Genomic DNA, 21,267 nt, shown 5'->3' on the forward strand with positions numbered 1-21,267 from the left:
TCTGGCCTGAACTTTTAACCTCGGAAACTGCTAGAGAAATGGTTCAGCGGTTAAGGGCACTGGCTGTCCTTCCAGAGGATCCCAGCCTGGTTCCCAGGATCCATGTGAGCCCACTCACAGCTGCCTGTCACCCCAGCTCCAGTGCAGCCAATGAACTCTTCTGACCTCCTTAGGCATTTTGCACGCACTTGATACACACACATGTTCGGCCGAAATCTCCAGCTAGGCCCCCGTTCTCTCTCTCAGAGAATCTCCAACAGGCCCAGTTACACATGCTCAGACACGGTGGGCGAGGACACCCCTGAAGCCACCAGCTCCCCAGTCCCCGTCCAAGGCATCATAACTGGACACAAACCCAGTCTGCGGAGAATGAGTAATTATCCCTTAGGTTATTTAATATCCTATAAATATCCCTAGGTATAAAATATTCCTACAGCGTATTTAAGCTCCCTCCTTCAGATCGGCCTTGGGATTGTCTCCTGCCTTCCCCTGCCTTGCTCTCTGGGGGCTGGAGAGTCACCTGGGAGTGCTTTGCCCAAATAAAGCTAGTCCACCTAGTCTTTTACTTTTTAATTCAACTTGATCTATTGTGCTGGTGAAGAAACTGATTATCGGGATATAGAAAACCTATCATCTCATACACAATCATAAGTAAAAATAAATCTTAATATTTTTATGAGAGAGGGTTTTACATTTTTTAAATTAAATTAATTTTTTTTGACATGCTGAACTGGAGATTTCGACATGCTATTCAAGGATGTGCCCTGGTTCCTTTAATCCTTTGGTGACCCTAATAATTAGAATCAGGAACGGGGGTGTCCAGACAATGCCATAGTAAAACAGTGGTGGTTCTTGGTGTCTCAAGTCTTACTGAGCACCCAGAGTGAGCACAGGTTCCCTAGGACGCCTTGTCTTGTGACTTCCACTGAGAATTTTTGAGAGTGTATGAGTGGAATTCAGCCCCATCCCAGCTTGGGGTATGGCTTAGGATGTGTTGGGGCCTTGGGGTCCATGATCCCAGTACTGCTAAAAAAAAAACCTACAATTTTTAAAAAGAAAGAAAAAGTAAAAAGAATAAGACTGGCGTTACTAGTTCTCAGTGGCACACACTCTAAAAAATGATTAGCACACCCTGATGCCAACTGAAACCACACGGGGAACAACACCGGCCTCAGAAGCTGTAGGATGAACTTCTTGTGTGGAGAAGCCAGGCCTCTCTCCTGGGAGCAGATTTTCAACTGCAGTGGCCTGTGGTTGTCAGGAGTGGATGCCAGATTTTCTTCTTTGTTCTCCCCAACAGGAGCTCAAGACTCAGGGATGTTTTTTTGTTTGTTTGTTTTTTAAGATAGAATTTATCTGTGTGACAATCTTGGGTGTCCCGGAACTCACTCTGTAGACCAGGTTGGCCTGAGACTCATAGAGGTCCACCTGCTTCTGCCTCCCGAGTGCTGGGATTAAAGGTGTGCGTCCCCACTGTCTGGCAACATTTCTAATAAACTTCTTACTCCCCAGTAAGCTTTCTCAGTAGCACTATTGAACTACAGCTCTCTTGACAACCTTTCAGCCGCTGCCTGGGCAGCCCTACCGATGGCAAAGACAGATAGCTTATTTCTAAATGTAAAGAGTCACCACCTGGAAACTTAGCCAAGCAGAATGGGAACTAATGGGCACGTGGGCACACTAAAATCATACTAAGGACTGGAGAGATGGTGCAACCATAAAACTCTCTCAACACTCTTACAGGGGACCTGGGTTCAATTCTCAGCTCACAACCATTGACCTCCTAGGATACCACGCACACATTGCACATAAATACAGACAAAACATCCATGCACATAAAATAAAACAGGCCTCAAAAATTAGCACAGGAAAGAATGGAGCACCCTCCCTGGGGCCTCATAAAGACGAGAACACCTGACAGTGAATGGGAGACCTAATATTTGACCACTCAGTGAACATGCCAAGGAAGAGACAGAGAACTCCTGGCAGCCCCGGGGGCTCCGTTCAGCTTGGCTGGGTCCCCAGTGTTTGATACAGTCTGTTTGAACTGCCATCCACCTGTCTGTCTGCTTGTTAGCCTGTGTGAATTGCCAAGCACCCATCTATTTGCTCATCTGCCTGGACCCCGTCCTTTTCAACTCCACTCTCCCCGCCAGATCTGCAACCCTTCTGCTCTCGGCATTTTCTCAGCAGCTCTCCGACTGGTTAATATCTAACCTCAGAAGTGACTTTCTCTGCCTCTGCCTCTGCCTCCGGTAAGGCCTCTTGAAAGTCCTTGAATTCTGTGGCCTTTGTAACCCTTTGAAGTAGTCTGTAACGCAGACACACACATACAATTTCAGTGTGGTTTGTACCTTGCATTAATATTAGTAACTAAGATGGGAGTGAAAGAGCCTGTGATTGCCCACAGCCAGCTACCAACTTCAGTCAAGGAAATTGACGTAACAGAGTACACAGCCCAGGCTGGCCTTGAACTCTTGATCCTGCTGTTTCCACCTCCTGAGTACTGCTGGGTTTACAAGTGTGAGCCACCACACTTGACTGCTTGCACCTAAGTTTCTTTGTCTGGTTCTTTCACTTAGGAAGGATTTCCATGAAGATATACTTTATATGCACCCCTATATTTGGGGTCGTGGAAGACAGACATTAATACCAGACAATACAACACAGCTCCCTTACAGGGAGTCACAGGCTGCAAGAGTCAGATACCGGGCCCAATGGTGAGCAGTCAGATTCAGACGGAAAAGCAAGGCGTAGGGGGAAATGCCGAGGAAAAAGCCCAAGGAAGGACAAGATTTGAGTGGCGAAGTGTCAGGAAGGTGAGGTAAATCCCGCCCCTTGCCTCATCCCTGGAAAGCAGTCTTCCGGGTATAGTCTGGGCTATGAACTTGACTTGAAGGTCCCCATGAAGAAGTTAAATCAGAATCCAGGCAAGAGGAAATCATTTAAAGTCTGTCTGGGAGAAGGTAGAAGGTTTGACGATACAGTGAAATGAAACCCTCCCCTGACCCCACTCATTCCCCCCCCCCCGCGCCCCCGAGGATGGACAAGTCTGGGTTGGGGGAGCAGAATGGAACTATAAGGAGAAATTGTAAGGTTCTGAAAATAGCAACGGGTTGTTGTCAGAAGTGGCGGTGTTGGTGGCAGTGATGGGCTTTTTTTCGTGGGCAATCATGAAGGGATGCAAATGTCTGACTAAAGATTGTCCTCAGGAACGAACTAGCAACAGAATAAGGGCAGGCAAAGGGCCCATGTGCCTGCTGACGCTAAGGTCCATTTACCACAAAATTCTATTATTGGGAAGCGCTCGACTACCAGAGCGCTGCTGGGCTTGCTCAGAGGTAGGACCAGGTCACAAACAAAAACAAGACACTCGCTGGAGGAAGTACCTTCCTGGAAGGTGGCTGTGAGAATTGCACTTAAGTCCTGCAAAACACTGTGTTCCAGCCACTAAACTAGAGTTACTCTAGGCCCAGTTTAGTTACAAAACACCCAGCACAGGGTTTGCGCCAGTGCACAAGCCACGGGTCCTCCTAACCCTCATCAGCCATATGTTACTCAAACACTGAGGGGTTTCTACTCAGGCCCGGGGAGCTCGCTGGAGGGGCGCAGAGGCAGGCCACAGAGGCGCTGATCAGTAGGCACAACTGCGGCGACAGGCCTGGTCCGCAAAGGGGCGGGCTGCAGAGAATGTGTCTCGGGCGGACGAGACCCGGCAGCAGAGCAGCGCTGGATGGCACAGGCCGGCCAGCTACGCCCCCATCCCCCCGTGGCGCGAGTGGTGCCGCCCGACCCCGCCCCTTGACGCCCGAGGGGGCGTGGCCATCACCACGTGACGGGGAGTGACCTGCCGCCTGGCGCCATGGGGGCTTCGGACCCGGAAGTGGCGCCTTGGGCTCCCGGCGGCGCCGCAGGGATGGCGGGAGCCGGAGCTGGAGCAGGAGCTCGCGGCGGCGCGCCGGCGGGAGTCGAGGCCCGCGCTCGCGACCCGCCGCCCGCGCACCGCGCGCACCCTCGCCATCCTCGGCCCGCGGCTCAGCCGTCGGCGCGCAGAATGGACGGCGGCGCGGGGGGTCCGGGCTCCGGGGACAACACCCCGACCACCGAGGCGCTGTTCGTGGCGCTGGGCGCGGGCGTGACGGCTCTGAGCCACCCGCTGCTCTACGTGAAGCTGCTGATCCAGGTGCGGCCGAGGGGCGCCGCGGGAGGATGACGATGGGGGTGTGCGATGTGGGGGTGCAGGGAGGAGGCTAAGGGACGCGAGTGACAGACGTGGAATAGGAAGGGATTTGGGGATGCAGGGAGGGGGCTAAGGGACGCGAGTGACAGCCGTGGGATAGGAGGGGATTGGGGGTGCAAGGAGGGGGGCGATAAGATATTGGAGATAAATAGTCGGAGGCAGTGAACTTGAGATTACGAAGGGTAATGGATTTGGGGTGCTCGAAGAAACCACAGAGCTGGGGGAGGGCCGAGAAGTTTGGGTGAATGGATAGAGGAGGGCTGGGGACGAAAGCAAAGTGTTTAAAATCCTTTTGGGGCAGAGGACAACGGGGCTCTGGATTTATAGGGATGGCTAAAAGCGCTTTGAGGAACAAAGGAGTGGGCACTGGGGCCAAAAATCTGGGAGGAAGAGAACGCAGCAGGAAAGAGCGATCGGTTTACTTGGGAAGGGGGCTGTGGATTTGATGGCGACGACAGATTTGGTGGGAGGAGGGGCCTCCGCATTGGTGGAGTGGAGCCGCGGTAGCGACGAGTCTGGAGAGGGGAGCCTGGAGGCGGCTTTCAGGGGGAAGGGGATGACGCATTTAGGGGAGGAAGGAAATGGAATTGCAGTGGATGTGTCTGCGTGGGTGGGAATGGGCAGAAAGGGCAGTGGGAATAGGCACGATAGGTAAGGGCCGGCTAAAACTGGAGCCAAGGTAGGAATGTCTAGACTCTGGGATGCTTGGGCATCTAACGTTTATTTGTTGTTGTTGTTGTTTGTTTTTGCTTGTTGCCAGCTATGCAGTTCAGAAAGAGGATGATGGGAGGATGATGGGGGATGGGGAAGGTGGAAGAACGTGTTCATTTGGCAGAACTGGGTGGGTGTGATGGAGGTGGGGACACTTTGATTGGCATGGTTCAGTCTCAGACTGATAGCCAATGATGTTTTCTAGAAATTTCCAGTTCAGAGGAGTGGAGGATGGGTAGTGAAAATTGAGATGGAGACCCAGCTAAGATCTGAGGATTGATTTAAGGCAAGTGGTGTGAGATTTTACTGTCCTTGTGATAGAACTGAGAGAATCAGGAATGCGTTTGGAATAAGAAGGCCTTGAGAATGGGAATCGTTGAAGTTCTGGGGGGTGGGGATGTAGAATCTGGAATTTGACTAGAAAATATGACAAGGAATGAGAAGACACAATCAGGGCCACTGGGCATCAAACTGACAGGTTTGGAGGTGGCTGATGGGGCATTTACAACATTAGGGTTTCCAGCATGCTGAGCCTCAGCTTAGGAGAGACACTGCACTTTGGAGGTATTTTGAGTTGAGCTGATGGGTTGAAAGTTGAATGCTGGACCTTAGGATGGCAGGTGGAGTGTCTGTGGGGTGGGATGGGGTGGGGTGGGGTGGGGAGACTGCTGGGTGCCAGGAATGGGTGGGCTTTGTGGGAGGGCAGTGGGAAGTGGCTTATCACTGGGTGGTGTTAGTATGCAGGTTTGAAAAGAAGAATGACATAAAAGGGTTTTGGAAAAGGACCTGGAGAGTGAATGGGAGCCCAAGGGTGGCGAGAACTCAATGGCAGTGGGTATGGACCGGAGAGCTTTGTTGGGGGGTGACAGCTAAGGGAGAGAGCTTAACAGATATAGCTTAACAATCAGAGTAACACTGAAAGAAAAGTAATAATAATGAAGGTTGTCTTTTGCAGGGAGCAGGTGTGCAGTGCTAGATGGAGGTTGCCTACAGTGAGGGGAAAAAATGTAAGGCCTTAGATCAAGACTGTGAGTGTCAGGGTGGAGGTGGCACAGGCTTGAAGGTGGTGAACTGACTCTGCTGGTATTAGGTTCACAATGCTGGATGTGGTCAGGACACGCAGAAACACATTTGGGTGAGCATGACTTGGAAACAGATCATGGAGAACTTGACCGTGGCTAACAGTGTGCCATTGATGGTAACCCAGTGGACATTAGGAAAATAGACTCTTGGCCGGGCAGTGGTGGTGCACGCCTTTAATCCCAGCACTCGGGAGGCAGAGGCAGGTGGATCTCTGTGAATTCAGGGCCAAGCTGGTTTACAGAGCAAATTCCAGGGCTACACAGAGAAACCCTACCTGGGGTCAAAATCAAGAAAATGCACTCAGCAGATTTGGGCACCGTGAGCGGCTGGGGGCTGTAGAGGTGAGCCTGGGAGGACAGCACCATAGCAAGAGCCGGGGGCTGGAAGTTGGGAACACAAAGGAACACCACTGAAGGAAGATGGCGGGAACTTCAGACTAGAAGAAAAGCTCTGGAGGGGAAAGCTGTTTGCCTGGCTCACCTGACTTTTCTCTGGATAAACTCTGCAAGCTACACTTTTTTTATTTTAAAGACCTCACAGTGAAGGGGTTTTGAAGTTTTACAGTCATAGTCTGTGAGATGGTTAGCGGCAGGTAGGCCACTCGTTGCTCAGACCTGAGGGTGTGACTTCAACCCCCGGATCCTACAATCAAGGTGTCAAGAGAAAACCCGACTGCAGAGGTCCACCTAAACAATGATAATAAAAATAAGAATTAAACATTTGCAAGTAGTCATCTTTAATATGTCTCAGAGGCGCACCCACAGGAATAGGGTAAACTTTGAAACCCCTTCCTAATAAAGGTGAAGAAACAGCAGCAGGCAGCAAAGGGCCAGTGCAGTTTACAAAGCCAGGCCTTCCAACCTGTGGGCTTTGTCCTCTGCTACATCCAGCAGGTGCCACTCCGGTCTGTGCTGAGGGTACAAGGCTAGTGTGCCACCCTTATGCCAAATATGGTAGTCCTCACTCCCACAGAGGCACTGGTCTGTACCCCTCACCTGCTGGCAGCAGAGTTTCTCATTGATTGGCAAAATATTAGTGCCCTGGCCCCTGCACAGGGGCCTCATGTAGGTGTGGCTGACCCAGTCCTCTTGCGGTCCTTCTGTGGGACTGACAGATCCTCCGTGATAATGCCCTGCTCTACAGTCTGCGGAAACGGGGCCCTCTTGTCCTCGGGACACAGAGTGATTGAGACCTTGCTTGCTAAGCCTGGGACTGGCAGGAACAGATGGGGAGGTATTCGCCGGAACCATAGAGGAACCAGTTAGGTGGCAGCAGAGCTGAGACCCAAGGCTGCCATTTGTCATTGTGGTGGGAATTAGGCTGGAATGAAGTTTTCTCCTGAAGATGGGAATGAATAGAGTCATCTCAGAGGAGAATGGAGAGTGAAAACTTAAAATGGGGGCTGCAAGTCAGCGGGTTGGTAAAGACGTTTGCTGTCAAGTATGATGGATGACCTGAGTTCAAGCCCCAGAACCCGGAGTTCCAGGACAGCCGGGCTACACAGTGAAACCCAGTCTTGGGTGCAGGGAACCCACATGACAGAAAGAGAACCAGTTCCTGCAAATTGCCCTCTGACCTCCGCATGTATGCCATGACATACATGTGCACATACGTTAATAAGTGTTAAAAAAAATTTAAACAGTCGGGCAGTAGTAGCACATGCCTTTAATCCCAGTACTTGGGAGGCAGAGGCAGGCAGATCTCTGAGTTCGAGACTAGCCTGGCCTACAGAGCTGAGTTCTAGGATAGCCAAGGCTACACAGAGAAACCCTATCTTAAAAACCAAACAAACTTAAACATATATCTCTGGGCCTATGAGATGACTCTGGGTAAAGACACTTGAGGACTCGTATTGACTCCAAAGGACCTACATGGTGGAAGGAGAGAACCAGCTCAGCAAGTTGTCCGCTGACCTCCATTGCACACCGTGGATGTGTGTGCCTGTACACAAATACACAGGGACATAAAACTAATGTAATAAATCAACCTGAGTTCTATCCCCGGAGCCCACCTCAGAGTGGGAGAAGAGAATCAGCTCCACAAAGTTGTCCCCTGAGCATACATATCTCAATCTCCCTTCTTCCATCCTGCACACAGTCATAGTGGGTAAGACTACAATGTAGCAAAAGACTCTTAAGTAATAAACTGTAAGCGGGTGTTTGTGCACTGAGATCCTCTAGCATCGAGGTTGTGGGGGAAGTGGGATTTAGATTGAGGCCAGGGTGGGACCTAAATCTGAGCATTGATGAAGGGTATCTGCTGATGCTCCCAGGGAGGTGTAGTTTAGTTTCACTTGTGTAGGAGGTAGCTGCGAGCGAGGTGCCTTAGAGTGACCCTGTCCTTTGTCTCTGTTGATTCTGAAGGTGGGTCATGAGCCGATGCCCCCCACCCTTGGGACCAATGTGCTGGGGAGGAAGGTCCTCTACCTGCCGAGCTTCTTCACCTACGGTGAGTGCCACAGGCCCAACTAGCCTTGGGAGCCTGCTGTGCAGCCTGGCACCAGGAGCTAGTGCCAGCTCCAAGGAGGGGACCTGAGAGTGGCCCAAGGCAGAGGAGTTGGGTGGGAGCCTGTTGGTGCTGCAGCCCAGGCTGCAGAACACAGGCTGGTTCTAGAATTGGGCATTGGTGGGTGGGGGGGTGTAGATTCTCTACAGATACGCGAACATATACAACCGCTTGTCTACCCCAGCCCCACGAATGGCACTGGTTCCTCCCTGTGGGGAGGTTGGTCTGATGAGATACCCACCCCTCTGGCTCCGCTGTTGTTCTCAGGCTGTGGGTGACAGCTGGCTAGGGCACGGTAGGATCTGCCATAGCTGTGTCTCCCTGTGCCCTCCTGCCAGCACAAGGGATCTTAAAGTGTCTTTCCAAGTTTACTGCCTGAGTCCCATTCCGGACCTCTCTTACCCATTTGGCTAATCTAGAATGTTCTTTTTGAGTTTCCACTGCTACATAACCTGGTTCTTGACCTCTGACCACCTTCTCCAACACACATTAAATGTTGGCAGAATCACAGGGCAGGTTCTTTTCCAGTGCTGCCTCCAGTTCCGAGTGCAGCGTCTGGGCCCAGGCAGAATGGCCGATTTGTGGGGACATATGTTTGTGTTTCTTTTAAGATCATTGATGTAGGGGAACTATGCAAGTAGAGCACCCCCACCCACCATCGTACACAAAGGTAGTGAGCGCAGACACGTGGCAACCCGGCTTAGATTTGTCTGTGGCAGCTGGTGCGGTTAGGAAGGACTCATGTCTGATGTCATGCCTGTTCACATGGGACCGTCCTGACCTTCATCTAAGGGTCCCTCCTTGCTAGTGTGAGCCAGGTTCTGAGGTGCCCCCACCCAGGTTTTATAAATGTTTCAGATCAGATGTCAAGAGCGGATGTCTGCTGGGCTCTTCTGGACACTGGCTACTCCTGGCTCAGGAAGTGCCGGCTGTCTGGCTGTCTAGAACTGTCTGGCCAGTGTCTCTTCCTCCCCCACAGCTGTGGACATTGTGTGGCGTAAGGCTGGAATCCCTGGGGGTTTGCAGGCTCTGCAGAAAGGGCCCTGAGGAGGTGGGACAGGGGCAGCTCTGGAGAAGGCCTCAGGACAGTGCTGTCTCCTTTTACCTGCCAGCTGAGCGCAGAAGAGGGAAAATCCAGGAGCTGGTTCTGTGAGAGGCGCACTGAGGCTCTGCCTGAGCCTGCCCCTCAGTCCAGAGTTGAGCTCTGCTCAGTTCATTGTCCAGCCTCCAGCACCCTCATCTCCCCCCACCCCCAGGAAGCTGTTTATGCAGGTAACAGGTGTACTGCCTGTCCCTAAAAGCCCTTGCTGGGTGTGACGTGGAGTCACCTGGCAGCTGTGCTGCAGAGGAGAAAAGGGCACATGTGCTCGGCACTGTCTGTGTGCGTCATGTGTGTGTTCTGTGCTAGAGAGCTGACGTCACAGGTCTGAAAGGGGATCTGATTGAGGGAATATTCAGTTGGCTTCCAGGGTTTAGAGAAGCACATTAACTTCTTGAACATGGATTAAATGTAAAGTAGGGAGTGCAAGACACACACTGAATGTGGAATACAGCAGTGGGGACAGGAAGTCCCCATTGCCACCTGACCATCCATGGTCTCCCCCAGTGCTACTGTTTCTGCCTTGTCCCTTAATAACAAGAGTCGGAGGTGTCAAGGGACGTCCTAGGTATAGCACAGCATGGTAACAGGCTGTGGTGCCCTGACCACATCGTGGCCCACAGACCTTCCTAGGCCTATCTAACTAACCATGCCCTTCCTTTTCCCCTCCCTTAGGTAGGGAAGGTCATCTCTGCTTGTGGGCACCCCACCCCCACCCCCAGAAAAATATAAGCAGCTGAAATTGGTTTTGGATTACAGCATTCCAGATGCTGAGTTGAGAAACGACAGTTGAGTTTGCCAAGTAGTTTTCAAAGCTAAGGAAAAGAAAGAAAGGAAGCGCAAAAGAAGTCAGATGGGCTATTTGTCAGAAGAATGGTGGAACATTCTACCAAAAGAGACAGATCAGGTGACACTTGGGGTCGGAGCTGGCTTGTGTCAGACCCTGGACACACACCCTGGCTGCATTTAACAGTGATTGGGAAACCACTGGTCTGGGTGTGTGGTCCAGCAGTGGGTGTCCTGGGCTGGGCGTGATGCCACCCCCTTTGCCTTCTTACAGCCAAGTACATTGTGCAGGTGGATGGGAAGATAGGGCTGTTCCGGGGCCTGAGCCCCCGCCTGATGTCCAACGCCCTGTCCACTGTGACCCGGGGCAGCATGAAGAAGGTGAGCAATGGCCCAGGATTCCCCAGGCTCCAGTCACGGTTGGGTGCAATCTGCCGGCCCTGGTCCCACATCTCCACGCAGACTCCAGTGCATAGCCCCTGGGCTTGTGCTTGGGAGGCCCCTACCCCACGATCCTCCCTCTTTCCCACAGCTGTGGCAGCTGTGATGGTGGCTTTCCCCCCTCAGTTTCCCAAGCCTGGTGGTTGCCAACAGCCCAGACAACGAACAGAGTGCTCTGTTCCTTAGGCGCTCACCTGTGATTCATGACTCTGTTTGTGATCAGGTTTTCCCTCCTGACGAGATCGAGCAGGTTTCCAATAAGGACGACATGAAGACTTCACTGAAGAAAGTTGTGAAAGAGGTTGGTGCCAAGGGACAGAGAGGAGACTTTTCATCCCCAGGTGGACACTGCAGGGGATCTCCCTCCCTAAAGCCTCTGAAGCTGCTCTGGCCCAGGGTGTGGGGGCGGGCCTCATCTGTGGTAGAGTGAGGCCTGAGGAGGGAATCCGGGTTTCTCCATGTAGTCTTATATGGTCCCCACCCTCCTCTCTCTCACAGACATCCTATGAGATGATGATGCAGTGTGTGTCACGCATGCTGGCCCATCCTTTACATGGTAAGGACCCTGCTGCTGAGCCCTCTACAGTGCAGTGTGTGGTGTGGGCCGGCCCCTCCCAGACACAACAGGAGCAGTGGTAGATGATGACTGGGAAGGCTGGGGGTGAGAGGAGACTGGTTGTGGGGCCTGGGGGCCACCCCTCTGAGCTGCACTGGACACCCCAGGGGTTGGGTGCTGAGCAGTTTCCCTCCAGGTCACCCCACTGCTTTCTCTCTCCTCAGTCATCTCAATGCGCTGCATGGTACAGTTTGTGGGACGGGAGGCCAAGTACAGGTAGGTGATTCTTGAATGTTTGTACTCTGCTGGCGGGAGATAGCTTGTTTACCGACTCACTTCTGAGTAATGTCCCTGCCTCACGTGATTCTCTAAATAAACCTCAGCTCCTTGCAGAGTGGGGTGCGGAGAGCCTCAATGCCCTGTGCTGAAGTCTGTTTGGGTTAGGTGGGAGCTGGGGTTCCCTCCTGGACTCCTCAGCTTCTCTGGCTCCCAAAACCTGGCTCTCTGCTCTTCTCATCCTCCGCTGAGAAGCTCCCTTCTCCTCACACACCCAGATTCAGCTCAGGCCGGGAGGCCCATGGCCCAAGCACACAGCCTTTTCCGCTGCTGTTTCCTGACTTTGGTTGTTTTCTACAGCCGGGATGCTTGGCTCTGGGTTCACTCATGAGAGTTGTTTGATTCCCCAGACTGAGAGATGAGGTTGGTAAATGACCCGAGGGGACGGCTTGGCTGAAACCCCAGTGGGTCAGGCCACTGTGACGAGAAGAACGTCGGGTATGATAGCGCTGGGAGCCGCCACCAGCACTAGCTAGCCAGGCTTGTACGCCTGCCTCTTCCACCTGGGCATTGCAGCGCCTTTGTGCAGGCCAGCTGTTTCCAGTCACAGGTCAGAGGTGGCTGTGGAGCCAGGAAGCCGTAGCCTGCCCACCCGCTAATCTCCTGCAGGCAGCCGCAGGGCTCTTGACCCCAGGCTTGCTGAGTGGGAGGACTGAAGTGTGTTTTCCTGGGTTGACCCCAGGCCTTCCAGCTGCAGTGTCCTCTGCTGCCCGGTGCAGGTGATCTTGACTGCTCTCCGCCCTCACCTTTCCGTCTTCTGCCCTGTGGGTTACTGGGCCCCAGCATCCACGAGTGGTTTAATAAATTCATCTCACTGCTAAAGAAGGTTGCTTCTCCCCTGGGGTCCTTCCTGGTGACAGACTCCCGCTCTGGCTTGTGTTTGCTGACCTGAGTAAGGCTGGAAGGTGGCCTTCTGCTAGGTGACCTCGTCTCCATCTTGCCTCCCCAGTGGCGTCCTGAGCTCCATTGGCAAGATTTTCAAGGAGGAGGGACTGCTGGGATTCTTCGTGTACGTGAGTCTATTCCTGTACCGGCCACACGTGGCTCCGCTAACAGGTGTGCTCTCCTCACCACAGAGTGGGCCACAGGCTCAGCAGCTGCTGCCCAGCTGTGTTGCACTTCATAGCATGGTGGAGACCAGAGCTATCCAGCCCTTTCGGGTCAGAGCTTAGGTGAAATGGACCTGGGCAAGGGGTGTAACTTAGTGATAGAGCGTGGCACGCCTGAGGGCCTAGGCTCTGCACCCAGCACCACCCAGCCATCCACCCACACACACACACACAAACACAATCTCATGCTAGGGAGAGGAGCTAGCAAGCCCCTGCCAGGCCTCATCTGGGCTCTGGGGTTGCCAGGGACACAGAACTCGACTTCAGAAGTTCTGCATAGTCCTTGGCGGCATTGCCAAAGGTGACTGTCAAGCTACAACTTGGACTAAGGATTGGTTGGCAGTGGGGCTCTGTTCTGACAGTTAGTGGACTTTGAGTGCTCAGTATGATCTGCTCAGAAGTCCATGTTTCTGACTTCTTTAACAAGTCAGAAAACCTGACCCTGTGGGGCCTGTGTTTCCACAGGGCAGCCATTAACAGAGGTACAGAGGCCTGTGTCTCTGGATATATGATCTCCTGAGGGCCACAGACCCAGCATTGTTGGTTTTGAGCCCATCTTACTTACCCACAAAGAAAGATCAGACCATAAAGACTTTTCAGAAAGAATGTGTGTTAGGCAGCCAAGGAGGCAGGCTGACAGTGTGACAGTGTGGCTTTTGTTTCGCTACTTGAAGGTCTAGGCAGTGGCGTACAGTGGCCATGCGCATTGTCAGAGACCAGCTTTGACAAAAAGGCCACTTACTAGGGTAGAAGCACGGGGATCAGAAGAGTAGTAAACAAGATAAAGATGCAAGTGAAATAGTAACAGAAACATAGGGCAGTGCCTGGAGGGGGCTCCAGCGACTGCTGAGATCGTCACCTGACCCCAAAACTAGAGTAAGATAAAAACTGCATTAACATGATAGAAGGAAATGAACAGACCAGGTGTAGGTAAACATTTGGTTGCTAGAATACAAGTAACACACCCTAGATCAGTTAAGTGTGGCTCAGCTCTAAATGGCCGTAGAGCAAGGTTGAGAAACCCATCCCTGTACTCACACCCATGTGTAAGAGTGTGGATTCAGGTGCCTGGTCCATCAGATCGAGGCACACTCCAGCCCTGGGCAGCTCATGACTGGGGTCCTCTGCAGCACATGCTTGTTGTGGGTGGCTTTGGAGAAGGGATGCATATAGGTACAGTCTCTCTGCACCCACTGGGGAATGATGCATCCACCGAGATGTTTGTTGACTGCCCTCCGAACACTGGTGTGTTACTTAGTTAACACTTTCTTGGACTTTCAAATATATATATATATATATATATATATATATATATATATATAATTTATGTACGTGTTGCTTTTTTATGTGTGTGCCTGTGTGAGTTTGTGTACCAGGTGTACACAGGAGCCATGGGTGCCAGAGGAAGTCTCAGATCCCTAGAACTAGAGTCAAGCAGGGTCCTTTGTAAGAGCAAGAGGCCCTCTAAACTGCCTGGCCGTCTCTCTGGCACGTCAGCGACTTCGCAGGGAACCTTGCGATCCAGAGAGTGATTTGCCCTGGGAAGTGGTTTCTCCACAGGGAAGCTGTCCTTGCAAGCACTTGTGTGGTGCATTACAAGCACATGCATGGCACATTGTTGGTGGAACATTCCAGGGTGAAGGACCAGAGACACTGAGTGGTTCACTGAGAGTTGGTTGGATGAGTGACCAGGAGAAGCTGCCAGCTGCCAGGCACTCCTCTGTGATCTGTATTTGCCAGATGTGGCTGCTATCACACCGGGACACCAGGACTTCTGAGAGTAGCTTATGACACCACTAATCAGTTTGTGACCCCGAGACCTCCATGTGGGAGGAGGACCGCTGCTGTTCCCCCAGGCCCTCCCCGAGGCTGGGCCTGGGTGCTGCAGGTGTAAGCTGGGTGCAGCCTTCCCACCTCCTGGGTCTTGACCCTGCTCATCTCTGCTCACCTTGTTTTTTTAGCGGCTTAATCCCTCACCTCCTGGGCGATGTGGTTTTCTTGTGGGGCTGTAACCTGCTGGCCCACTTCATCAATGCCTACCTGGTGGATGACAGCGTGAGTGACACCCCAGGGGGGCTGGGGAACGACCAGAATCCAGGTTCCCAGGTTGGTTGGAACAAGGGCTTGCCTTTCTTTCTGTGTGCTGATGCCCAGGGTCTGGGGCAGGCTGGGACTTGGGGATTTTCTTGACCTGGGTGAGAGGGGGCCCCCCGATTGTCCCTGGCACTGGGGAGATGGGATTACCCTGACCCCTGCCGGAGAGAAAGTTAATGAATTCCGTTTCTATAGTGTTAGAAGTGGGCCCTGGTTTATCCATAGCTTCGGCAAATGAGGGCAGCTAATAGCTACAGTTCTTTAACCTTCATACATCCTGCTTTAAAACCCACTGTGAAGCCGGCCAGTGGTGGCACACCCCTTTAATCCCAACATTCGGTGGCAGAGGTGGGGGATCTTGGAGTTTGAGGCCAGCCTGGTCTGCAGAGTGAGTTCCAGGACAGCCAGGGCTATACAGAGAAACCCTGTCTCAAAAAACAAACAAAAAAAAAATCCCACTGTGGCCTGGCATGTAATCACAGCACTTGGGAGGCAGAGGTAGGAGAATTATGTGGTCAAGGCCATTCCAGACTATAGATGGACACTGAACCTACAATGCCTCTCTCCATGACCACCATGACCTTTGGTCCTGGCAGCACAGGTGTGCTACCCTGGGCCAGGTGGTGCCATCTGTGTCAGCCTGCAGACCTCACTTGCAGGGGTCAGGCATCAGAAGTTTGATGGCTTCTGCTCAGCCAAGATAAGGATTAGGGACGCATAGTAGGTTAGGGTTCCTGGAAGCCAGGCATTCTGACAGCAGGAATGGCCAGACCGGAAGGATGGGGAGGGGGTCATTCGGTCATTCATGGTCCACAGGGTGTCTGTTGGCTCCAGTTGGCAGTCCTGGGGGAGGGTGGATCTTCCCTGCCTGTTCAGTGTCTACAAATTAAAGCAGTTTTGTGGAGATATACCCTTATCCACAGGAACCAGCCTGGAAAAGGGGGTGTGGAGGGTGAGATGAGGCCAGGTGAGGGTACCACAGACCTAAAGTCTCCCCTAACATCCCTGTGGTAAATGCTGCTTCCTCTCTGTCTACAGTTCAGCCAGGCCCTGGCCATCAGGAGCTATACCAAGTTTGTGATGGGGGTAAGTCCTGCTGACTGCCTTCTTAGGCCAGGGGGGCTAGAGGCAGGTCTCAGTGGGCCTGGAGGACCCGGCAAGGGGCATGCTGGCACTGAGGTCTGTCTGTCTTTCAGATTGCAGTAAGCATGCTGACCTACCCCTTCCTGCTTGTTGGAGATCTCATGGCTGTGAACAACTGTGGGTACGTGTGGACCCTGCCGCTGGGGCATCCAGATAAGCCCTTGCAGCCCCTCTACCTATACATAATTTCCTGTGGGTAGCCTGGTGTCGGGTGGGCATAGGGCACAGCGCCTGAGTTCTCCTGCCCTCTTTGACGATGTGTCTGAGGACCCCTGTTCTTGCTCCATAGGCTGCAGGCTGGGCTCCCTCCTTATTCCCCTGTGTTCAAGTCCTGGATCCACTGCTGGAAGTACCTGAGCGTGCAGGTGAGCAGCGGGACACGGCGGGTGGGGGGGGGGTTGAGGAGACACCGGCTCTAAGACATTCACAAGGTCACCTTTCAAAAAGGCCGTGGTACTAAGTAGTCCCAGTTCTGGCTGAGAGGAGAAGGTCACAGGAGGCTGAAACTCAGGGCCTGGGCCACAGTGAAAACCTGTGCACAAAGGGCCGGGCGGTGGTGGTGTACACCTTTAATCCCAGCACTCAGAAGCAGAGGCAGGCGGATCTCTGTGAGTTTGAGGCCAGCCTGGTCTACAAGAGCTAGTTCCAGGTCAGGCTCCAAAGCTACACAGAGAAATCCTATCTCGAAAAAACAAATAAATAAATGCTGTACCTTCTTTGGAGGTGATAGCTAGCAAAGACCAAGAACTCACTCCCCTAGTAACAAGGATGGAATGCCTTCAGCCAAACTCCTCCATAGGCCCTTTCTGAACCTAAGGGCTCTTCAGGGTTCAGCTGGGTCTGATGGGAGTCTGGCAGGGATAGCCACCATTTCTGGGGCTCTGTACTGAAGCCGCCTGCTGGGTATAGCTTTTGGGGTTCAGTGGCCAGGGACCAAGCTCATGGCTAGGGGCAGGTGCTTGCCTTTTCTTGGCCTTACTTTGCGAGCAGTCAAATGAAGCTCTGGCCTGAAGAAGATCCAGGAGTGCCGAGTGCCCGTTGGGTAGAGATAGGTGGAATGGGGTGAGGTGGCTCAGTGGGCACAGGTGCTTGCTGTGCACGCCTGGCAGCCAGAGTTCATCCCCAGAACCCACCCAAAGGTGGAAGGAGAGAGCCAACTCCACAGAGTCGTCCTCTGCCTTGTGCACGTGAGCCCTAGTGCGTACACACCTCACCCCCAGCACTCGGAGGGAGAAACAGAGTAAGAGGCAAAGCTCCCTCCAGCACCACTAGTCGGGCTGCTCCTCTCAGCCTCCCCGTGGGGACTGGGAGAGCAGGGGTTTCCTGCAGGGTTGGGGCTGGGGTTCCTGCTCAACCATAGGTACTAGAGCCCCCAGGCATAAGGGAACACTTTTGCTTGGAGAGTGAACCCAGTGTCGTGTGTGCTAGGCAAGTACTCTACTACTGAGCTAGATCCATTTTTGACCTTCCTTTTTTTAAATTTGTTTGTTTATTTATTTATTTATTTTTGGTTTGGTTTGGTTTGGTTTTCAAGAACGGGTTTCTCTGTGTAGCTCTGGCTGTCCTGGAACTCACAGAGGTCCTCCTGTCTCTGCCTCCCGAGTGTTGGGATTAAAGGCGTGCGCCACCACTGCCCAGCTCCCATCCCTCTTTTATTTTTTATTTTTAGACAGGGTTTCACTAAGTTGCCCAGGCTGGCCATGAACTTGCTTTGTGGACCGGACCAACCCTGAATTAGTCTTCCTGCCTCAGCATCGCTTTGGCTGAACTTACAGGCCTGAGCCACCAGGCTGCTGGTGAAGGCAAAATCTGCCTTTGCTTTCATGATTGTGTCTTGTCCTTTACACCCTTTCTGTGTGGCTCTGGGCCTCTGAGCCTCTTGCTTCTTTTACTCTGAGGAAGTATGACCTCGTTCCCACTGACTGCCTTTTTCTCCTGCAGGGCCAGCTCTTCCGTGGCTCCAGCCTGCTTTTCCGCCGGGTGTCATCAGGATCATGCTTTGCCCTTGAGTAACCTAAGTCGCCTGACCAAACATTGATGGGGTCTTGGCCTGCCCCTGGTGAGGGCCCGAGGGACCCCAGCCCAGTCCAGCTCATGTCCATTTTTGCCATGTGTCTATCCAGATGTGGGGCTGGTGGAGGTGGTTCACCTGGGACCTGAGGAAGCCTGGGGAGCAGAGTTGGGGAAGAATCCCCTCCTGCCCAGAGGTACTTGAGTCCATCTTGTACAAGGGCAGAGAAAGGCTGTGGAGGCAAAGGTCATGGGCAAAGGCTTACGGGATCAGGTCCCTCCACCTCCAGCCCAGCTCACCCTGCCACTCAGCCAGAAGCACCTGTTCCTGCTTTGTAAATAGGGCGCCATCATGCCTGGGCCTGTGCTGGGAGGCTAGCGCTGTGTCCTGCCCTTGTCCTCAACACTACTTTGCTGATAGAAGGGTAGTGCCTTCTCCTGATTGGGAAATCATGTGACTCCTAAGACTATCCCCCTCATCGCTTGTCTGTGACGGTGACACCAAGTGTGAGGGTTCTGTCACCTGTGCAGTGTGAGAATACGCACGGGTCATGCAGGCCAATGTCTAGTTCTCCCCTCATGGTAAGATATGACCCCATTTCCTCGAATAAATGTATTGGTGGTGATTTGGACTTTTGTGGGAGCCTCTTTATTCTGTGAGCTTCACCAGACCCTTGTGCTGATGTCTCTGGACTGCCAGCCTTGGCCCAGAGGTGTGACATGGCCGAGCTGTCTGTCCTCGGGGTTGAGGCTGAGAGCAGCTGGCACTTGGGCCTTCTGCCAGGGAGGTAGCAGCTGTTCCAGAGAGCCCCACCCAAGCTACCAAGTGGCAGCTTTTGAAGGTGACTGTTTCCAAGCCTTCAGAGCCTTCTGGTACAGCAGCCACATGGTTAGGGCAGAAGGAAATGGCCAGCCAGAGTGCCTGCCCTCCCTCCATGGTGCGGGAGAATTATCTGTATTCTGTCAATCATATTTTAATAAAACGCTGATTGGCCAGGCAGGCAGTATAGGCGGGAAAGCCAGACAGGAAGTAGAGGTGGAGCAAAGAGACTGAGAGTATTCTGGGAAGCAGGAAGCTCCCTCCCCAGTTCTTCCCAGACCACCAGAGAGGAAAGATGTAAGCTGCCCCGCTGGAAAAGGTACTGAGCCATGTACCTTTACCATGTACCATGTGGCTAACATAGATAAGGAAAATGGGGTAACATAAGTCATAAGAGCTAATAAGTAGCCTGACCTAATGGGCCAATCAGTTTATAACCTAATGTAGACTCTGTGTTATTTTCTTTGGGACTTGCTGGCTATGGGGTACTGGGCGGGACCAGATACCTCAGCAAGCCGGCCCTCATGTTACACCTCCAGGGGCCTGGCGTGTGAGAGCTGCAGTCTGCTGCTTCTCTTATCCCCTGAGAGGTAAGGTCTGGGTTGTTCCCCAGGCGGCTTTGGCCATCTGCTCTCCAGTAGTCTAGTGGCAGGGACTCGGGGGCAGTTCTGGGTGACTGCAGTGCCCAGCAGTGAGGCCTGCTGGGTGCTGTGCTCACGAGCAGTGTGAGGCTCTGCTCTCATTGCTGTAGTTTACATCCCCTCTGCTGGAGAGCCTCACCCCAGACAGCCATGACTGGGGATGCCACCCGTCAGCCCAGTGCATCCCCACCACGTTGACCATGATGCTGGGGTGACTCTTCCTCTAGATCCTGTCTTTGCACTGGTCCTTCCAGTGACCCCCAGATTTAGGGACACTTGTATTTCAAAGTTGAGCTGAGCTATTCCCTTGCCATGACCTCCCAGAGGTTTCTAAGAAGCTGCCCGGCCTAACAAGTAAGGCTTTGGTGGCCTGACCATTTGGCACAGGGGGCCCTGCTGTTCCCAGATACTATCCTGGGAGCTGGAGCGGGGGTCCTTATCAGTTAGGAGGTCTGGTGGCCTTAAGCATAGCGTAGGGCAGGAGCTGAGCTGCCAGTGTGGGATGACTCTAGTGGGAGTGTCCTGCAGGGAAACAGTGGCTTCCTTCCTGGGCAACCTTATTCTTAGGGAAAGTTGGAAGGACCTGCGACAACAGGCCTTCTGAGACTTCCTCTTAAGAAGGCAGTGGTAGCCTGAGCTGTCCCCTTCAGCAGCCCATGTCACCGCCAGCCCCTAAGAAGCCTGGAAGCCATGGCTTAAAGTGTGAAAGGCTTTCTCAGGTCATCAAGACCTCTGGGTGCCAGGCCTCTCGATCTTGTGTTGAACGCGGTTCAGTCCTTGCCAACATGTCCCCCTCCCAGGCCATCTGGCAGCCTGAGCTCTAGAAACCTCCCTCCCTCATCCTGTACTCCTGATCTTTGACAGATCTGCAGGCCACCAGCAGATGCCCTTGCTGGGCAAGTCAGGAAGAGCCACAGGGAAACCTGGATAGGCTTGGGCCTCTGAGAGGTCTGCCTGGTCCAGAGGTGCCCACCCTGGACCACTCAGGCCTAACACTAGCTCAAAAGAAGGCCCTTCAAGGAATGCACATGACCATCTCAATAGACACAGAGAAGGAAGGCCTTTGAAAAAAGTCAACACTCTAACAATAACATACTTAAGTAGACAAGGACTAAGATGGCATCCATGCAAAATTCTCACAACTGGGGCTGGGGAGATGGGTCAGTCCGTAAGGTACCTGCTGCACAAGCATGAGAGCTCAAGTGTGATCCCTAGCACCCCCACAAAAGCTGGGTACGGCGATGCAGGTTTGTATCCTTAGCACTGGGGGCAGGGTGAATGAGGAGTAGAGACAGATCCCTGCAGCGCCTTGGCTAACCTAGCCAAACTGTGCTTCAGCATTCCTGAGAGATACCAGTCATCTCACAAAAACAGGTGACGGCTCCTTAGCGTGACACCCGAGACTGACCACGGCTGCACGCGCATATGCACATGTGAGTGCGACACACAAACCCGTACACACAATGCAGCTTTGTAGTGAAGAAAGCATTCATGCTGCAGAATGCATAAACCTCAAAGATATGTTAAGTCATCACAAATACATTGATTTGTCAAAAGGAGGCAAACGAGAGCTGTGAAACAGCTTAGCAGGTAGAGGTGTTTGTCACCACACCTGGTCCCTGTGGTGGCAGGAGAGGAGCCCCTCCCCCTCTCACCAAAAAAAAGAAGGAACAGGAAATGGACATAGATAGAA

At 52.9% G+C, this 21,267-nt stretch overlaps 1 protein-coding gene and 1 long non-coding RNA gene across 3 annotated transcripts; both read left to right on the forward strand.

Moving 5' to 3' along the window:
- The first annotated feature begins 3,847 nt into the window (after positions 1-3,847).
- Positions 3,848-18,745, forward strand: Mtch1 (mitochondrial carrier 1). Of its 2 annotated transcripts, none has more exons than XM_048451255.3 (12): positions 3,848-4,183; positions 8,398-8,482; positions 10,699-10,805; positions 11,089-11,166; positions 11,364-11,421; positions 11,646-11,697; positions 12,707-12,766; positions 14,828-14,972; positions 15,999-16,046; positions 16,157-16,224; positions 16,393-16,468; positions 18,045-18,745. In XM_048451255.3, exons 1-12 carry the CDS (start codon positions 3,863-3,865, stop codon positions 18,114-18,116), a joined length of 1,170 nt encoding a protein of 389 aa, XP_048307212.2. In that variant the 5' UTR covers positions 3,848-3,862; the 3' UTR covers positions 18,117-18,745. The 2 variants fall into 2 exon arrangements, with proteins under 2 accessions (XP_048307212.2, XP_048307214.2); XM_048451257.3 differs by having other exon boundaries at positions 14,828-14,921.
- On the forward strand, positions 8,489-9,695 carry LOC146890865 (uncharacterized). Its single transcript, XR_014998381.2, has 2 exons — positions 8,489-9,536; positions 9,652-9,695. It is a non-coding gene; the product is annotated as an uncharacterized LOC146890865 (long non-coding RNA).
- Positions 18,746-21,267: the final 2,522 nt, after the last annotated feature.

The sequence above is a fragment of the Myodes glareolus genome, chromosome 18 (genome assembly GCF_982192425.1).
Source record: "Myodes glareolus chromosome 18, mMyoGla1.1, whole genome shotgun sequence".
In the NCBI taxonomy this organism is placed as follows: Eukaryota; Metazoa; Chordata; class Mammalia; order Rodentia; family Cricetidae; genus Myodes; species Myodes glareolus.